The sequence below is a fragment of the Chamaea fasciata genome, unplaced genomic scaffold (assembly GCF_029207755.1).
Source record: "Chamaea fasciata isolate MVZ Bird 193981 ecotype frontalis unplaced genomic scaffold, bChaFas1.0.hap1 SCAF_7, whole genome shotgun sequence".
NCBI classification, from domain to species: Eukaryota; Metazoa; Chordata; class Aves; order Passeriformes; family Sylviidae; genus Chamaea; species Chamaea fasciata.
Window position 1 is genome coordinate 30,183,337 of NW_027094092.1, and position 20,034 is coordinate 30,203,370.

Here is a 20,034-nt window from a genome sequence, read left to right on the forward strand (position 1 = left end):
TTACCCTGAAAGGCTGAAAGTGAGCTTATGTCTTTATAGCAATTTCATTTTAAAGGACTCTTCAGAGCTTTCCATGCTATGTACTGCACACAGTACAGACTGCAGTGGCATGTGGCAAGTACACCTGTTGAAAGCTACATTCTGGATGATGTGTGCAGAGGTCCTGCTCCGACCAGAATTGCCTGATGTTCCTCAGGCCCCAACATTTGCCTCTGCTCTTCTGCTACCTTTGTCCTATGCATACATTTTTCTGGAGCTGGAGCAGAGTTAATCGTGCATAGTTATTGGCTCTACCCTGACAGGGCTAATGGTTCCCAGACACAAGGGAAAATTAACTTTCAATTCCCTAACTGAGTAGCAAAATGCTTTAGGACAAATTCTAAGGAGAATTCTACTGATTTACATGTTTTCTGTTGACTCACAAGAGAGGTGTATGACCACCTGTCAAACACCACTGTCTTACACATCTGATCTCCTCTAGACAACAGTTTTAAAATAAATACTATGATCAGATGGATGCTCCACTGATTTCTCCCCTGTAAGAAAATGTACTGCAGCAACTAAAACGAGAAAAGGATAGAAGCACTAGAGATACATCTGGAAACCAACAGCTTATCAAGAACAGGATTCCTTGTGTGGTCAAAATTCATGGAAAGCCAGAGCAATAAGAATAAAATAAATTCCTTCTCATTTAGAAGAACAGAAATCCATAAGGAAATCTTTATTCTAAACAAGTGCTTTCCCAGGGCACACAGCCGGCAGCAGTGTAGCCATGCTGCCCTCCTTTGGTTCCACAGCAGGAGCATGATAAACAAAAATATTCCGTGACATGTTCCTTGGCACTCCCTCATTTTTGTCTCCATTTTCAGTATGTCAGAGTGGATGCACTGACTTACACCCACAGGATATTTATGGTGAAGGCACAGGGAGCTGTAGGAAAAAAACACCCCTGTGAAAAATGTAAGGAAATTGTTGGATGGAAAAAATCGTAAGATCTGTACCAAAAAAATTCTGAGGACAGGGACAAAAAAGAACTCCTTAGCACATCCCTGCAAGTCCATCTCTTCTGGAAATTTCTGAGAAAATCTTACAGGTACCTTCCTTAGGGGCCAACACCAGGCACAGGTGCTGTGAAGTGTCACTATTCTGTTTCATGTCTGTCATCGACACACAGCAACAAAAATAATCCACAAAACATCTTACCTGGGAGTGCAAAGATTATTTTTCTTACGCCGTCAATATCCAGAGTTGCAAAAGTTGTTGGCAAGCTATGGAAAAAAAAAGTTATTTAATATCTGCATTAGAATTTGACTGAACGTAATTGTATTATTTAAAACATTCGGAAAAGAAAAGGAAACAAAACAGGACATCTCTCTATTAGCAGTTCATTAGCACCTGCTGCTTATTGCATACCAGAGGTATAATCCTCTCTTTGTGGTGACAGAATAATTTTTATTGAAATTCAAAACTCTGAAGTTTTAAGTACACAAATTTGGAGAGGAAATATCTAAAAGAAAATGAATTAGTAACCAAAAATCGAAATCTTGTCTTCATGCTAGAAGCCAATTAACAATGAAGTAATACTGGAATTATGCAATTACGGAGCTGTGGGGTTTTTTTCATATAAGGGTTTCCAATTTTTCATAACATTGGTGACTAATTCTCTTACTCCAGTCTCTACGGCAGTACTGACAAAGAGCAGTATTTCTGAGCAGCAAATGCTAGCTAATCTGCAAGTGAACAAATTCAGATACACGGGCAGAGCTGCAGCCAGGTGACAACCAGGTCTGTCAATGAAGCTAGCCTTTCAGAGCTGCTGCGTGATCTTTGGTGACTTGCTGTGAGGGGTATTACTGTTACACAAATAGGACAGTAATGTGCCTGGCAAAGAAGAGGGACTCATCCATGAAACAAGAATTCTATATTAATATAATCCTTTCAAACATTAGAAATTATGCCTCATAAGAGCAATACTTAGGCTGGTTTCCTTGGCTTTATCTTCAGCTGACCACTACCACCTGGTCAGCAGATGATAGTTTACAGCTTTGAAGATTTGCTGCACTTTGATCATTATCACCTAGTTTAGTATCTGTTAAGACTCATCAATATCCTGTTTTACCAGGGGAAGTTAGTGTTTGACGTTTTTGTTTTAAAATGCCTCTAACATGATGGGAACTATGTGCCAGGCCTCCAACCGTTATAACCAGTGCACAAAACCAATGGATAAAAAATTGAATTGCTAATTCATATTTACAGAAATATTTACTGAATATTTACTGAAACCCTGAATTCTCGTATGACATTTCAACACCATCATTGGTAGAATCTTCCAGTACTTCCTTCTGTCAGTGAAGCTAGACAAGATAACCTTACATGAGCTCAGTAACTTTCCGACCAAGTGGAGGGATGGTAAATCCCAGGCACCACCCTGCACTGATGAAGCACATCAAATACAGGCATACAACAAATTCTGACTTCACTCTTGGAACTTATTCAAGGGATACTTTTTCCAATATAGTAAGCACAATCTACAATCTTTTAAGAAGCACTTAATAAAACCGAAGATATAATATTTGCTATTGCACTACAGCTAATGAAAAAAGAGAGTGCTTACATTCTCAGTAAGAACAGATGAGCAAATGTTTTGGTAACAATAAGAAATACCTGTCTTGTGGCATAAAATGGAAAGGGACATTTAGGGAAAACACCCATTTCTTCAAGTTTTTCCAGCTAGTTATTAAAAGTTTATTGCTGCAGGTCTACAGAGGACTCACCAGAAGAAAAAATTACATTTTCTTACAAGTAAGCCAGAACCAGAATTTAATACTCTGAATTCTCTGTATCAAGTTATCCATTCTTGTCAGCAGCAGAGACTGGAGTGCAGATTCTGTTTCTGGGACTTCCCTACATCAGTTGTAGCATATGACAGAAGCAGTGAGGAATTTCCATGCCTGGGCTACATCCACCAGGGGAGGAAACAAGCTTTTAGCTCTCTCAGTCCTTCTGTGGAAAGGAGGTGGTGGTAGGAGCAGCACAAGCACCAAGCCCACACGCAGTTCTTTACCAGACTGTACGCAGAGACAGTAAAAGTATTTGTCTGTTTTCACAGCAAACACCCACTTGCAGCTCTGCTCCATGACAGCAGTTCTGGTTTGGAGGGAATCATTCTGCAAAGCTATGCTTGATCTTGTGTAGCTGGACCATTCTGACCCACCCGGCAAACAAACTGCCCTCCATAGGGAGTGAGGCAGAGGTACAGACATCTTTCTGCTCTTTTACTGTGAAGAAAAGGCAATTCTCCGTTTTCAACATGTGTGATTTTCATTCTCTCTACAGAGCACACTTCCAGACTCACTGATGAGCAGTGCCACAGCTCAGAAAAGCAATGCTGAAACAGTTTTCTGAGGCAAACTAAACACATAAAGGACTTTCCTTACTTAAAAATTACTATGCTCAACATGCCAATTAGACAAAGCTTTGTAAATTAGCTGTCATTCCACCTCTCTCAAGGAACTACTTGTAGGAATATATTTTATGCAAATTTTGAAGTGAAATGAGATACTCTTTAAGCAACCTGTCCATTTAATGTCCTTATATTTCCTGGTTATTTCCTGGTAATGTCAATGTGAGCTCCGTGATCACACTGAAGGCTGTGGAAATGTTTATACCATGCTGGTTTCCCACCAGCCCCCAAACCTGGTTTGCAACAGTTATCAGAGACGTATCTTACTGATAAAAAATAATCTCTCTGTTCCAGTTAATTTCACCCATAAACATGATGACTAATCTGAAGAGCACTGATTTTGCTGTTTTTCCCATATTTATCTATCCTGTGGTTTACAGTACATTTAGAAAAGTGAAATCTACTGAAGCACTTCACTAAGATATTTGGCCCAATTTAGCCTCCTAAGCAGAAAGATTTCTTACCCAGGTTTCATAAAAACTCTGCCAAAGTGAATCTGTGCGTGAAGATCAATATCCAGCACCTGTTTAAGATAGTCCTGTTTAATAAAAAAAAAAAAAAATTAAGTAACATCAAAGTGGCTTTACATCACCTAAGCATTCAAAGCAATTAATTAATATCAAGTGAAGATGAAAATTTGCATATCCTGAAAGTGCTACAGCCCAGTGAGGAATTTCCAGTATTTGAAAGTGTTTTGGAAAAAAAGTAAAGAACAGACTCATTTAGGTGCCAAATCTGACTCTGTGAGGACATGTTTCCTTAAAATTCATCTGCAGCATCAGAATCTTAGACCACCCCAGAAATACCTACTACTAAAACATTCTCTATGTTAAAGATGGAAAAAAACCTTTACAATTCCAAGACTTTAAACAATCAAGTTATTTAAATTTTGCCATGGAAGCTATCTAGTTGTAGATTTAGAGATCTCCTACTACTTTTGAAATCAATACTGTACTGTAGAAATCATAGTTTTCCAGGATACTGTAATTATTGTAATTTCTTGGGTCTAATGGTCTAATTGACAGTGGTTTCGTTTAACATTCCTTAGAAAGAAAAAACTGTGGGTGGCTTGTGAATGGGTTCAAGTTAAATGATTTTGCATAAACATGATTGATCTAGTTATTAAAACAAATGGAATTACATGTTTAATCTTTATTGACAATTGCTCTGCCTAAAGATGTAGAACCCTATCTGTTGTGTTTAGTGAGCCTAAAAACATGGGCCATAACAGTCATCTGGGAAGACAGAATTTGAAAGCAGTAAATCTAAAACTCCCTGGCAGTTAGTCCTTTTTGTTATGCATGTGTGTGCTCAAATACCTGGAAAGCAGCAACTCATTTCAGCCAGGCATTAAGTCTTAATTATTAATTGCATTAACTCCTTTTTTACTTTCTGTTTACTATTTGGATGTTTACAGCTATTTCATTAAAACTGTAGAAAGCTCAGGGGGCAGACCAGCAGTGGAAGGTAGAGCCTATTGGCTTTAGGCTGTTACCTCAAGTTCAGACTGGGGAGAAATGAGCCGAAGGTCTGAATGTCTGTAAGATCATTCAGCAGTCCAGCCACTTCTTAGTGTTACCATGTCTGCATTATGTTCTCACATTCCCAATTTAAAGACTAGTACTTGTCCTTGATTATTTTTCTAGGCATACTGGACACAATGGGAGTAACTGAAAGTAATTTGCACTGGTTTAATTGTCCATTTTCATTATGTATCCAACGATATGATTTCTACTCAGAAAAGTAAACAAAACCAGCACTCATGTTTCCCATCTGCTAATGACAATCTTTAGTATCTGTTAGTTATAAAAGATGTTTATTTTACCTGCCAAACTCACAGATTCAGCCTGGGATCAAAAATTAATTTGAGTTTTCCTTCGCATAAGTAATGATTAATAAATGTCCTGCAGGTTCATCTATGCCCCACCAGCATCTGTGTATCCCTATTTTCTTTGATGGTTTTGGCACAGGGATAATCAACAGGAACTCAATCAACAATTCTGTTGATGATTCAAAAGGCAAATATATCAGCTCACTGGGTCTCGTATGTATCGTCTGTAGGACTATCAGGTGCAAAATGTGATAAAACTATTTTTGTAACAGATAGAGCTTTGGCACGTTCAGGAAACAGATGTGCTGAGTAAAAAAATGATATTTATATACTTAGGTTGCTTTTCTAAATACTTTCAAAGTACCTTAATTCTATCTACATTTTACCTGCTCTAAAAATAAAAAGAAGTCTGTTGTCTTCATGTGCTATTAACCCAGCACCTTCTTCATCTACATAAATTGTTCCTTAAATTTGTAAAACACATTTCCAAAACACATTTGTAAATTACTCACGTCAAGAATTAAAAGCTTCTCTGTTGTACTATATCAACTATAGTACAGAAACAAGAACAAAGGGAATGAGCTTTGAAGACTATTTTCTTAAGTAATTCACATGTAAGTGTTCCAATAAAAGTAAGGTCCCTTTTCAATAAATCTTAATACAAAGGTAATAGCTTGGATGACAGACTCTGGTTTGAAATTCTTACATATATTGTAGGAAGTCAAACTTAAATTTTGCGTACCTTTTCCCCCATAGATACACCTCCTGATGTAATGATCACATCAGCACGGCTGATACCCTCATTCAGTGCATTCAGTAAATCATCTGGGCTACAGGAAAGAACAAGCAAAGCAGATTAGTGGCATGGAATTATTATGAGTTGTAATATAAGTCTGTGTGCACACATATAGATGCATATACACACGTATTTTGAGAGAATAATGCAAAAAAAAGAGAAAATATTTTCCTTAAGATTCTACAGTGTTCAATTCAAGAGCTGCAATCTCGTTAAGTGGATGCCACACTGTTTGGCATCTTTCTGTCAAAGCCTTGCAACAGGAACAGTGCGATACTTTAGACTGGGACTGAAGAATGCTAATACAATGTCTAAGAGTATGCAATTGGCACAGTAGGTAGTGATACAAATTGTGACTTAGATGAACTGATAGGGATATATAAAGGCACCTGACACATGAAAATTACTGACCACCAAGCTGGCTGCAGTACTACCTGTCTAGCTTATTTGATGTGTGCAAAAATGAGGGTGAGGCTCCACTTCAAACTTTGATCAGTGAAGACTGGGACTAAATCCTTTGTTTCTCTTCTCTGTTAGAGGGCTCTGCAGCAAAGCCACCTGTACATATCCATTTCAGCTTGCAAAAACACAATCCACCCTGTTAAAAGGTCTATTCACCTTCACAAGAAACAGTGTAATGGGAGCTATGATATTCTTCCATACAAAGAGTATAACTGTGAAGGGTATTGGTGTCCTAACTTTTCCTTCCACTTTAGATCTAAACTGTAAACTTTGAAATGAGATTTGATATTTAAGAGCAGTACTGATGCTAATATAGAGCTTCAAGGCACGCAGTGGAAAACTCAGTAATACAACTCACACAGGTCCAAAGGAATCAAAAATATTTCCAGTATTTTAAATTCATACTTTGCATTTAACATTTGTGAACTGACCAGAAGTTGACTGGTTGCTGTGACTATGTATTGCTTCTTCAACAGTATGTTTTCGCTTCAGTGATCCTGAAAGTTTTTCATGGGAGGCTGTTCCTACTTAGAATGCCATTGAAAGAATGGGCAGTAATGCTAGTGACTGCATGAAGGCCTTCACCTGGAACACAGCCCTTCAGATAAATACCACACTACAGTTACAAAATGCCATTGTGGGTGATGAATGCAGGCTGAAAATGGCATGAGGGCTGTCCTTTGGGAACTTTGGCTCTATTTCATCTGAAAGTAGAACTACAGTTGTAATTTTGGAGTTGGAGCTGAAAACACGAAAATTAGGAATATTATGCAAGTTCTGGTTGACCTTTCAGAGACTAGCAGAAACTGTGTGTTTCCAAATGTCTCAGAAAGAAAAATTCTTTCCTCTGAGCATCCTTTTTTTGCCCATGGTTCAGTGAAATATAAGCAGCAGCCAGCATGACATGGTGCTGTGTGCACTACAATTTATGTGGCACAAGAAGTACCGCACTCCTTCACTGAGTAAACAGCTTAGTGCATGCAACGTTGCACACACCTCATCTCACCAGAGAGCCCTTGGGTGTCCTCTACCCTGGTTATGCCTTACAGGCAGAAAGGCTCAAGACTCTTTCTCCACAACATCCAGTGACTGAAGCACCATGCTCTTTGGCATCACAGCGTAGTCATCCTGCACAACTTTATTATCTGTGTTGGGCTACACCCCTCTCTAGGGTCCGATTGCTTTGTAAGAGGTAGGCAACAAGATACAGCAGAAAGAAGGGCAGATTGCTGTAGACTGCAATCAATAAGATAAAATTATACACTACTATACACAATTTTTAAAGGAAATATAAGGAATATATTGTATATATTTCTTAATGTATAAAGGAATACCTTCCTTTATTCCTTATTTAATTCCTTTAAGGAATTCCTTAATGTATAAAGGGATTATACACTATTTTTAAAAGGAAATAGTGGCAATCATGACTATTGTTTAGGGTACTGGGTATCTTGGCTACTCTTAATGGCCTACAAAGAATGCCTAAACTCTTTTCTTTGGGAGAAAACAAATGGGATCAAGCAAAACCATCTCCTTTGTTCTTTAGGAAACAGAGACATTTTATCAGCTGTCTCTTCTGAAATCTCAGGATCATTTTCTCCAAAAACTCAGCACAAGTCTTCAGTAGTCATTAAAGGAAAGTAGAAAGAAGCAAGTCTGCTGTTGGCTACTTCTTCAAAACCAATTGGCTCTTATTGATCATCTAAGTAGTATCTGTATGTGATAAGATATTAAGATTGTTATAGAGTTTGTAATAGGAAAAGTCTCTCAAGATCTCAGTATTCCTTAATACTTGCCAATGAGGCTGCTTGGAACGCAGCATGGAATACATATTCATTACAGAGGTCGATACTGGCATTCCTGAGGCTCGGCAGTCAGACATATGCCACTGTCACCAGTCTAACACTGCTCTCAGTACATTTTTCTCATTAGGTTGTGATGGAGCTGAGGACCTTATCTGGAGGTTGCTCCAGGCTGTTTCATTTCATCTTGTTTAATTATTTAAAAGTTATTCATAGGTAGCAAGACTACCTGTCTGGGGACATGCTAATTCTGGATAATGAAGTGGGCTTGCTTTCAGTTGCGGTTTGAGAATAGTGGAAGGGACAGTAAAAAGCAAACAAGTATATATTTAACTGTTGTAAAGTTAAATAGAATGGAAATGCAGCTATTTACATACTGAATATCTATATGTGTTTGTATATATATTAAATCACTTAACGAAAGAAAAATCAATAAACACCCCTCCCTCTCCCAATAAGCCTAAACTCAAACCAGGTGAGGACTCAATTCACATCTTTCCTTATGAGGGCAGCATATCACTGGTCTAGTTCATCATTCAGATGTTTTATTGTGTCATGTAAAAAGCTGAATATTACTGGACTCTGTGCATTTTTAGAATTTTCAGTAGAATGGTGTATAATATATTTTCTTCACCATTTTAAATTATTTTCTTTACCATCTGTATAGTGCAAGGCATTAAAAAAACTCTACCATTAAAACTTACCCAGCCAACAGCACTGCATATCATCTTTAACATAGCTGCAAAATGAATTTAATTCTTCCAAAAAGAAAGACGTGATAAAAATTTTGTTGCAAGAAACTGAATGATTATGTTAGTTTAGTTTTTTATACTGAAAAAAGGAGACAGAATTCCCTCCCTTGCTGTTGCAGAAAATATCTTTTTTGACATTTTTGGCAGACTCCTTTTTGTCACTCAGGTCTGCTTAACTTTATGTTGTACTTAAAGCTGCTAGTTCCATAACTCTGCAATTAGCACTCCTTATAGGAGTCACCAGTTGCAATATTCAATCAGCATTGTAGTGGACATTTCCGTCACCTTTAGTGGATTTAATACAGAGAGCTATTACTCAAGTTGCATATTAACACTGAATGGATATAATCAGATGATAAGATAACTATTTGTTTCATTTGTTGTGTAACAGTAAGCAGCTACTCCTTTAGATTGACATGTAAAGAGAATAAATGATGAAAACGATTAAATTGTGAGAGAATTGACAAGATAACTTTGGCATCTGAGTATAACATGGCAATATTGTTTAAAAAGGCAGGTGACAAATCGCCATGAAGCTGAGAAATAATACTCACTGTCTGAGCAGGTACAAATCAGCCACTGCTAGGGGCAGGATACTGGATTAGCTAGATTAATGGTCTAATTTACTTCAATAAATCCTTTAAAAGAGTTTGTCAAAGTGCTATTCTTGGATTTTTTCCTTCATGGACAGAACTGTAACACTTGCTCAAATATAATGGTGAATACCTTAAACAATGTAAAGTAGATTTTGATGGAAAGTCTAATTTCCAGATGGCAAAATTACTCAGTTTCATTTGGTGATTTTCAAAGTCAGAGTGACATTGTGCACAAAAAGGGAGCGTGCTTTTCTAACATGCTGCAACTTATTAAAAAAGTTATACTCAGATATGCTTCAGATCATATCCTATCATCTTCTGTTATTATCTTGAAGAAAATTTGCTATTTAAGGACTGCATACGGTTTATGAAACTATTCATATAAGGAACTATTAAACTATTCATAAATAAGGAACAAATCCAAACTTTCTCTCAATACACAGAGTAGATTGTGTCTGCACAAATATTATGTGTATTGCACATACATTTTTGAAGATCCATAGCAATTTGCATAAAGATTGCATATATTTTTAAGTCTATCTTTATATTCTCTGCTAATTTTGTCAGTCTGATAAACAGGGTATTTACTCTGCTATCCCAATTTCCTGACCATTCGTGTTAATTTTTATGGTACAGTACAATCTGGAAATTAGTTGGTGGGTAACTATTGCATAAAGGCAGCAGCGAGCATCCAGTAAGCAGATGTGTGACACTGCAGCTGACACTTGCTTTCACTGATTTGAAGAGAGGACTTGCAGGATGGCAGTACAGCACGAACACTTTCTGGATTCATGAAAAATTCTGGCTATCAAAGTTAGTTTGTGGAAAACTTATTCAACACTTGAGCTGTCAAGTGAGCTGTCTTTGAACTGAAAAGATATACAAGAAAGCTTAAGAGCTTGAACAAGGAAATGATGCAAGCCTCATTAAAATAGACATCAGCCATGTAAATTTTCTCCTTTCCACTTTCAAAAGAAATAGCTACATTATAGTGAAGACCAAAGAATCCTCTGTGTTTTAAGTGCCAGTTTGAAGTACCCTAAATTACAGTGTAATTTTCTCTTTCACATAGAAATAAATGCGTGTTAATTCACTTTTGTTGATCCTATTGTTGTGCTTCACTGTCATTAATTATCAATCTGTCAGCTTTTTCTGTGATACAACCCTTAACAGCAGCAGTCTGATACATGCAATTAAACCGCTCCATTTTATAATTTAATATAGAAAACAAATAACAGCAAACGTTCAAAAAATCACCTCTCACTCTGAAATAAAATGAGTGATCCCAGTTAAAACTGAACTGGAACCTCTAGCTAGGACTGACTTATCAAGCCATTGTCACAGTACAAAATTCACGGTTCATTACTAATTTCCAGGACCATTTCCACCATGCTCTTTCCCACAGGAATCTCGTTCATTCAATGTAACCTCATTACCTGACAGTCACTTCCAGTCCTTGCTGTCCAGTGCCATATACAGCTGCTACTATTGGGTGACTAACAGAAACTCTTGTTGTTGTTGTATTTCTCTATGCCGCAGCCTGGGCTTTTATAAACCCGGGTCTTCCGGTAACCTGTACTTGCAAAATGTGTGCATGCACCATCACAGTCAGCACCTTAAACCTGTGTGTTTTACAGAGACACTGGACACAGATACAGAAAGATACACATGCACCATAATGCACCAGATGCATGCACAAGTGTCTATTGTGAGTTCAAAAGCAGAGCTGGCCAACCTTTCTTGCCTACTGTTTTACTTTATTTGAGAGTATCTCAAGTGTTTCAGTTATATGCTGAAAGACATGATTCTTCACAAATTCTGAGGAGCTACAGATTCCTGGACACACGGTGAAAACAGAAGTGCCTAGCAGTGATCCCACACAATCACACTAAAGACCAAAGTAGTCCTGCTGCTCTCTAAACTGCAGTAGTTGACCGTAAACTTCAAAAGTCTGGAGGTGCCCTGAGTTTAGCACATTCTGGATACATTCCCACAAACTGGCAACAGTGGTTTGTACTATGTTTGCATCTTAGGAAGTCTCTTACCTGCTAAACAGGTGTACCAGAGGAACAGGTTTAACTGAGATAGAAAGACCTGCCAGAAATTCCCCTTGCATGCAAAGATTCCAGGCAAAATTCTAGTTCTACCTCAAAAATAACAAAGAATTTACCAAATTAAATTTTTCATCAAATAACCAACAGACTACTTGCTGTACTCAGAGATCTCATCAAGCTCAATGACATTTCTTCTTAAGGAAAGATGGGATATGGATTTGATCCTTTATGATTAACTCTCATTTTTTAACTGCTCATTCAGATGAGGTGACAGATTTCAAAATGAAAAGATGAATGCAGTGAGGCATAAAGACAAAGTCTGTCACCCATTTCTCACCTCATGGCCAAGAGAAGTATTTTGCATATCAGTAATTTGCAGGATGCAGAATAGTGCATAGATGCCATTATTTTTAGCCAACTAAACATTATTTTTAGCCAACTTCTGTAGAATCTAATATTGAATGTAAATCAACGAATACATTTCAATGAATGCAATTCAATGAATGAATATTTGACAGTAACAGGAATTCTGTGTGTTTGACTACTATGGTTTTTGAAAGCAGAAGAAAATCCAATTTTGATGTTGTATGTAATAACATGGACACACTTCTGAAACTGCATTTGTTTCAAAATTCTCAAGTGTATTTCATCATGTTCTCAAAATGTATCTTCCTTCTACCTTCTGTGGTATTTCCCTGGATCACTCTGAACAGATGCAATATGTTTTCCCTAGGAAAATAGGCCAGCTTGTGAGGAAAGCTGGAATAATTACAGCAGCTTTTGGCTTGTTCAACATGACTAGGTAAGTTTTGTCTATTTGACAGCAATATAAAAGAATCTGTCTTTGGTACTTTTTGCTGTTCATTAATTGCTGCTACTGCAAATATAAATGTTATTTTTCAGAGTATTCTTTTTCATGTTACATTTATGAACTTGTAGGGATTTTGATTAGAGGTCTTCAGTTAGAGGTCTTCAACTTTTTTGCGGAAGTAACCATGAGAGCTGTCTAATGCCTTCAGTGTTTTTTCTATATCTGGATGAGAATATATTTTCCTCTACTGTTTCCCGGGCCTGCTTCAGAAGACTCCCACTCATATATATGCCAGAATGACAAAAGATCAGAGAGGTCAGAAAAACAGATAGCCATGGGAGTGCTACAGGAAAAGGTCTCATGCATAAAAGCCAGGTGCTTATGTACTCCAGGCACATTCCAGCATGAAGGGCCCTCAATCACATCCTTGTCTGCTGCTTGTGTACATTCCTCTGCAAGCATTTCAGTGTGAATTGTAATTTTTTCCATAAATGCTGAAAGAACAGGAGCGGAGTTTTGATAACAGCTGTTTTCAGGTGCTGTGCCATTGTACCAACTTGTGAGCATTTATTTCACTCTAAATCCGGTATAATGTGTGTCCTCTGAGTGTAAAAAGCAGTCTGAGAACTGCTGGTTTCCGCTAATTAAAAAACTATCCCTGGCTAAATTTGCTGGCTGAAGATAATGAACCTTATTGTACACTTACAAGAAATCCATCAGTTTTTCTAAGAAATTGGATGGGATTACACCTGTAAAGATTTTTATTTTATCTTCCTTCTTACAAAGGAAGTGAGTCAATATGGATTCACTGAAACAATTTCACTTTTGGAGTAGAAAATATACAACAGTTGTGGCTGGGTTGAAATAATATGACTGGAGATTACGCCACACAATATAATAATCAATGCCAAAGACATTGCTCATCAGTAAAGATGTCAGTGCACTGGTGAGTCTGAAGGGTAACTGTGGTTCTGCAATTAATTCAATAAGAACACTCATGAAATGATAATTGGCTTATATTGACAGAACTGAAAGTAAAATATATGATGGATGTAATTAGGGCCAGTTGTTTATATATAGCAAATAATATCACCAAATCTGACACATGGTGAAATGGCATTGTTATCGCAGAATTTCTTACCTTTTCATTTTACTTTAGCTTCAACTGTAAGAGTAAATTTTAAATGAATTTAAGAGGAATTTAAAGTAATTTCATTCCCCCTGTAAACTGGTGTAACTCCTATTGATCTATAGCATGGATGTCTCTAGGAGAGGCAGAAATGCAGTCCCTAAAAGCAATGCCTCAAAATGAAGGCTTTCTCCAGGACGCTCCACCCTTTACAGAATCATAACTTAATTACTTGGAAAAATGTCTGTCTCCAGAGCAAAAATGATTTGGAAGCCACAGGTTAGAGACAATATAAAAAGACCTTTTAAAATTCTTTGTTATCATCTGTGTCCTAAAACAATGTCAAATGAAATATGACATCAATTTTTGTTTACTTAAAAAAAATACAAATTCCCCAAGAAGAGTAAACTACAGTGTTAGAAATAAGTGAGGAGAAGGAACCAAGAAACTTTAAGACCAGCAACTTAATTTTTTTGACAGCTGCTAGTTAGTGGAAGGAGTTAGAACTTCACTTGTCTCTACAATACTGGACCATATTCCTTCAAGCACAAAGACACTTTTAACATAACAAAATGCCCATTGCAGTTTTTCCTTTTTTATTGCTTGCGCTTTGGGTAGGAAGACTTGTTCTAGGGCCTGGTTTTTGTTGGTGCTTTCCCTCACACAGCTTACAAGAGACCAAAGGCTCATGCAGTAGCAATGAGGTGTGAACTGACTTGTATGAGGAATTCCAAGTCCATCACCTGCTGGTAGATTCCATCTTTTAAGTAATTTCAGATAAAGCTGGCAGTCTGTATCATGTTCTTCAAATTATTGTAAAATGTTTTAAATACTGCAGATTCTCATAAAGTTTTTTTGGATGTGTAGTATAGCAAAAGGTTCTAGTGAGTTCATCTCTTTAGTCCATTATATGAGGAACACCTAGATTTACAACAACTTGGCTTCAGCATGAATAACTAATTGCTAAACAAGAACCAGTTTTTTGAAAGCTAAGGATATGGCAGATTGACTCAGTCATGAGAACAGCAATTTGTTTTCCAGTATGCAAAGCAAACATTAAGCTATAACGCAACCCTCCAACCTTTTCTTACAAAAATGGGAACATTTACCCCAGTGAGGATCCTCACATCTGAAGTTTTCGGGTATTAGCCTTTAATAGGATTTTCATTCCTTTTCTACTTATTTTTATTTCCTACCTGAATGAAACTACAGAAACACACTTTTTCTGTTTGTTAATGGATGACAGATGGTTTACTCTGTCATTACTCCTGCTCCTTGGGCCTACATTATTAAGCCATCTCCCTAAGTAAGATGTAGTATATAATTGCATTTGTATTTTGGAAAACATGCATAGTGCATAGTTTAGAGGTTTCCTAACTGTTCCAGTTAGCCTGCTTTAGAGATGATCAGCATAGTGGTGGAAAACCAAGTATGCAGTGTTACAGACTCAGAGAACATCCTGAGTTGGAAGAGACCCACAAGGATCACTGAAGTCCAACTCCTGTTATGACGGAAGAATCATAACAGTGACTTCCCTGGACTCCACTACTACCTTCAAGCAGGATTTTTGCTAATCTGCTCAGTTTTTAAAAGGGAAAAGCCTTGATGGAAAAAGATATTTGCTGCTACTGATGAGTAATGTAAACATTTTCATTTTATCAACGTTGTGGAGCCATGTAAGTCTACCGTGCACTGGTGCATAAGAACTTAACTGAAAAGGCAGTGCTACTTAATGGACAGAATAAAACACCATCTGCTCCTGTACAGCAAATGTTGGTTGGATCCGTGCTCCAAGCTCTGCCCTGACAGACACCTGGCCGAGCCTGCCTGTGAGCATGCACGTGCCTCAACGTCCCAAGTGGTTTAAAAACAGTGCTCACCAATCTGGTAGGCCTGTCTCCGCAGTGTTCTGGAAGCTCTGTGTCCCTTCTTCTTTAAAAACATCTGGCTTCCTGAGGGTAAAGGAAGCAGAAGGGGTATAATAAAGAGCCAGGGAAGGAGAGAATCTCCTGGGGTCAAAGGGAAGTTCTGTGCCCAGCTGTATCCCCCTTGGTGGCTCTAGATATTCAAAATCACCATGGGAAATGCTTCCTCTTTGCAAGGCCAGCCAATGGGAGAGAAAGGGAGTGCACGGGAACATCTTTTTGTTACAGTTTGGATGGGCTTTTCTCACAAGGAATGAAGAGTAAAGTTATGGAAGGATTTAGGCTCAACTGGGCATGCCAACAAAGCACAGTTCATCTTTCCTTGCAGTGTCTATGGAGAAACTTCTTTACTCTTGACTTCCAAACAAAGCAAAATGAAGTGTTAAACAACTTGACATTTTGGAAGGAGAACCACAGATAATGGGAAAATATTTGGAGATGGGCCCCACTGAAATATTTGTACTCACACTTTTAGCTTCTTATTAAGGAAATAGGTTTCAAGGCATAATAACTGTCACCTTCTTAACTACTAGGGGGAAAGAGCTGTAATTATCCTAATTTTATAACTCCATAGTCAATAAAGATGCCACTTCATTCATGAGAAGCTTCATACCCTGCTGCAAGAGGCAGGATTAGAAAAAATGTCCAGAACTGAGAAAGTTACTCCTATCAGGATCTTATTTAAAACAATTAATGATTTGCTATGAATTCCCAATTTATGAAAGTAGGATTACCTTTTACATATACTTCTTCCAAGTCAGTTTTTCAGTGAAAAAACTATTTTTATATATTGTCCTTTGTAACAGAAATATGAAATGAACAGAAATTATGTTTTTATACTCTTAAATGTAGGGCAATTAAATGTAAAATGTAAAAAAAAAATCATCATTGGACATGAAGATTTATTTAAAAAACCTGAAATCAGATATTCATGATTGAATATCATCAGTCATCACTGTATGACTCTTGAGCTATTTCTTCATATCATCTGACAGCTGACTGTTAACAACAACAAAGTCAACCTGCCTCCCCAGTCCATGGCCAGCTGATCCTGCACAAGGCAGCTTTCCTGCACAAGTCTGGCATTTCAAAGATCACTTGTGTGCACACTCATGTCCTGTCTGACTGGGGAACGTGAGAAGACGACTGTGCTAATATCCCTACACTACTATTACACATGCCCACAGTCACTGCTAACATGAAGTCTAAAATCCTCTTTTATCACCTTCTAAATCCATGCCACGTTGCTCCTCATAGTTCATAAAGAAGGTCTGTCAGATTGAATGCAAACTAATGTTGACAGGAAGTGATGGGAAAATATTCAAATTATTCAGGTTAAAAGTTTAGATGTCCATTTCTTTCTGACTGACTTCCAAGAAAGCCATTTCCTAAAGTGGCTTCAGTCCCTCATTTGCTATTCTATTCATTGCCAGAGTAACAAAGTCAATCTTTATTTCTCAAAACAGAGTCCTTGTGTCATGAAGTGACACACAAAAGACTTTCAGGCTTCATGAATGATCCCAGATTCTGGTTTAACCATCAACATTACAGACAGCAGTCTCAAAAATCCAAAATCTTTTCCAGCATGATGCTAAGCTCTGTTGTGTAATTTCTGCTGGTACGAGTCTTCTGGTCTTGTGCTTTTACTATGTACTGTCTATTAGAATAACACAAAAACTAATTAAATTCTCTGAAATAATACTTAAGAGATTATTTGCAGCCAGAAGAAATAACTCTCTTTTTTTAATGATTTAATATTTAGAATAGTGTGAGAATCTCCCTGAACTTCTTTCTGTTTGAATGGTAAATAAATATCCAATCTCAATTTAAAATTAAATATCAAAGCATTTGATTTAGTTTCCTAATAACTAATTACTATCACTGTTAAAATTACATTTTACTTACACTCTGGATTAGTCTAACTTGAATACATAGGCATTGCTGCTGAAATAGGAACTTTATTCAGTTTTTAGTCCATGTGGCTCAGTATTACTAGAAGGAAATCAAGTGATCTTGTAAGATCATCTGTTGAAATAAACAGCCTGAGTTCTGGTATTACTCTAGTACACAGCCTATCTTTCAACCACTTAAGAAATTTAATGGTTCTTGTCCTGGGAATACAAGGGTAAGGACAAAAAAATCCTTCTAATTCTATAGGAGATTAGCTCTTTATATATATGCTAGAACTTGTATTTAGATGATTCTCAAATCTTTTCTTAAGTCTTTGTTTCTTAGGATATAAACCTCCATCCTGTAAATTTTACTTATATTTTTTAATCCTATACATATCAAATAATATTTGGCTGTATTAACAATATACTTAACCCACTTTTGTAAGTGATTCTTATCACTGACACAGTGACCCAACTTCAGTGTTCACCACTTCTCTGGTTGTCCTGTGTCTACTGCCTTTATTAGTTTTCATTATTTTCTTCTAGGGTATCAGCAAAATTTCAAGCCTTAAAAATTTTTCAGTGACTTGGGAACTCAAATTCCTAGGCATTAAGAAGGTTGAAAGTCATTTAAGTGAATGATACTTTGGCCTCTAGAAGCTGAAGCTGTCTTGAAAACAGAACTTATGTCTCCAAGTACTTTTAAAATCGTTAACTTAGGCCCCAAAAATAGACCATAAAAATAGTGATTTTTATTTTCCTCCAACAAATAGATTCCCTCTGTTTTCAAAGACAGGGTTTTCAAAGTATTCTGTCCTCTTTATTATCTGCTCTTTACTGTCATGTGCTACTACTGAGCTGTGATTCTAAAAATGCTAATTTAGAAAAGAGCCCATGCTTGTGTTGAACACTGTTAGGAAAATGACATACTGCTGTGCATTAGCTTTGCACCTGTCACCTCTACAGCATGGAATTTTATTACCTGTCACATTATGAAGTTTCCTACTGGTAAAGAAGACTTCCCTGAAACTTGTATTGTCCCACCTTCCCAGTTCTTTTTTCACCTCTGCTTTGGCTCAGAAGTTCCTTTGTGTTTTCGGAACATGTGCATTAGATGAGGTGACTAGTCAATATGACAACTTATTTGAAGATTTCCCTAATGATTATCAAGAGTTATTGTGACAGATATTAAACATTTCTGCTTGAAAAGGAAAATATTCTTGACAGGGCACAATAAAGGGGAGGACCTCCACATCTGAATCACCTTCGAACCATTACTCTGTGTCCCTGCATTCGTTAGGCTATGATCAAAATTTATAACACTGTTGTTTTTTAAACAGAATTTGAAGTGAAGTCACTTGAGCAAAACCTAATACTGTGACATTTAATGTAAGGTCTTTTCTCTAACAAGCATTTTCTTGCAGTCATTTGTTAAATGATTCTACTACTACTACTAATTTTGCTCAGTATATTTGCTTTTACCCAAGCTGGCATTAAGCTGGAGCAGGGAGAGACTAGGATTGTATGCCTGAATTCTGCCTGTAAGTCATACTCTAACTCATATAATGATACGTATCAGGCTGATATTGCATGAGAAATTTCCGAGGTGGAGCACTTTCTCCAGTCTCTTCCCTCTACTCCAGATGTTCCATCTGTATTATAATAGTAGAAATTACATGCAAGCTACACAAATACAAAAGATTTACGCCTTTTTTTTGGAATGGCAAACTTAAAATCGAAGTAGACTAAATCCGTCAGTAAGATTTCAGTACCCATTCTAAATATGAAGAGACTCTATCAAAGCTTTTATTTTAGGGATATCACAGAGTAAATGCTGTTACAATCGCAGGGGTGATTTTTAATAGGTTTACCTGTCATTTAGGAGCTCTATGTCCAACAGTATGTTAAAAAGGAGAGGTAACAAATAAGAGAATAAACACTTTTAATATAGAAAAGCTCTCATAAACTGCTGATTTAATAACTATTCAGATAAATATTTCAAGCAAGTGAGGAAATAATATGAATTTCCTGATTTTTTTTCCTAAGAAGAGAAGGTCTTTCTCTCTCCACTGTGAAATCACAGGCTCATAAATGAAAATGCTGCAGGAAGCAACTAAATTTTATACATGCCTCTGAGAAAAATGATAAGGGAATTAGAAAATAGGGAAAAGAATGTGGAGAAGGGAAAAATGCACTCATGTAAACAAAGGTAAAAGCAGAGGAAATTGAATTAATTACATACGTGATCAAAATTCCTTAGCAAGCTTAATAAGAGTCTTTCATAGCAGAGAAGCTGTCAAAATGGAAGACGACTTTGCAAAACAGTGCCCCACTCTACAGCATATTTTGCTAGGGCTAAACTTTACACTTGAAACAATGGAATACAAAGAACAACACAAATGAAATAATCAGACACAAAATATCCTGATAATTAGACTTCTACAGATCAGATCAGAAATGCAACTTATTTTTATCACTGGCTTCCAAAAAACCAATTAACTTCACAGACTATAAGCAAAGC

The 20,034-nt window shown here is 37.0% G+C and overlaps 1 protein-coding gene across 16 annotated transcripts in view; it reads right to left on the minus strand.

Annotated features, from left to right (window-relative positions):
* GPHN (gephyrin) overlaps positions 1–20,034 on the minus strand; it is a 274,965-nt gene that overhangs the window by 3,316 nt on the left and 251,615 nt on the right. For 9 of the 16 annotated variants that reach the window (XM_066188284.1, XM_066188282.1, XM_066188287.1 and 6 more), the window contains 4 exons: positions 15,577–15,648; positions 6,037–6,124; positions 3,928–4,001; positions 1,204–1,268 (listed from right to left, as the gene is read on the minus strand). In XM_066188284.1, the coding sequence (XP_066044381.1) occupies positions 1,204–1,268; positions 3,928–4,001; positions 6,037–6,124; positions 15,577–15,648 (299 nt within the window). The remainder of the gene's footprint in view (positions 1–1,203; positions 1,269–3,927; positions 4,002–6,036; positions 6,125–15,576; positions 15,649–20,034) is intronic. The other 7 variants (XM_066188296.1, XM_066188294.1, XM_066188292.1 and 4 more) reach the window with 1 other exon arrangement.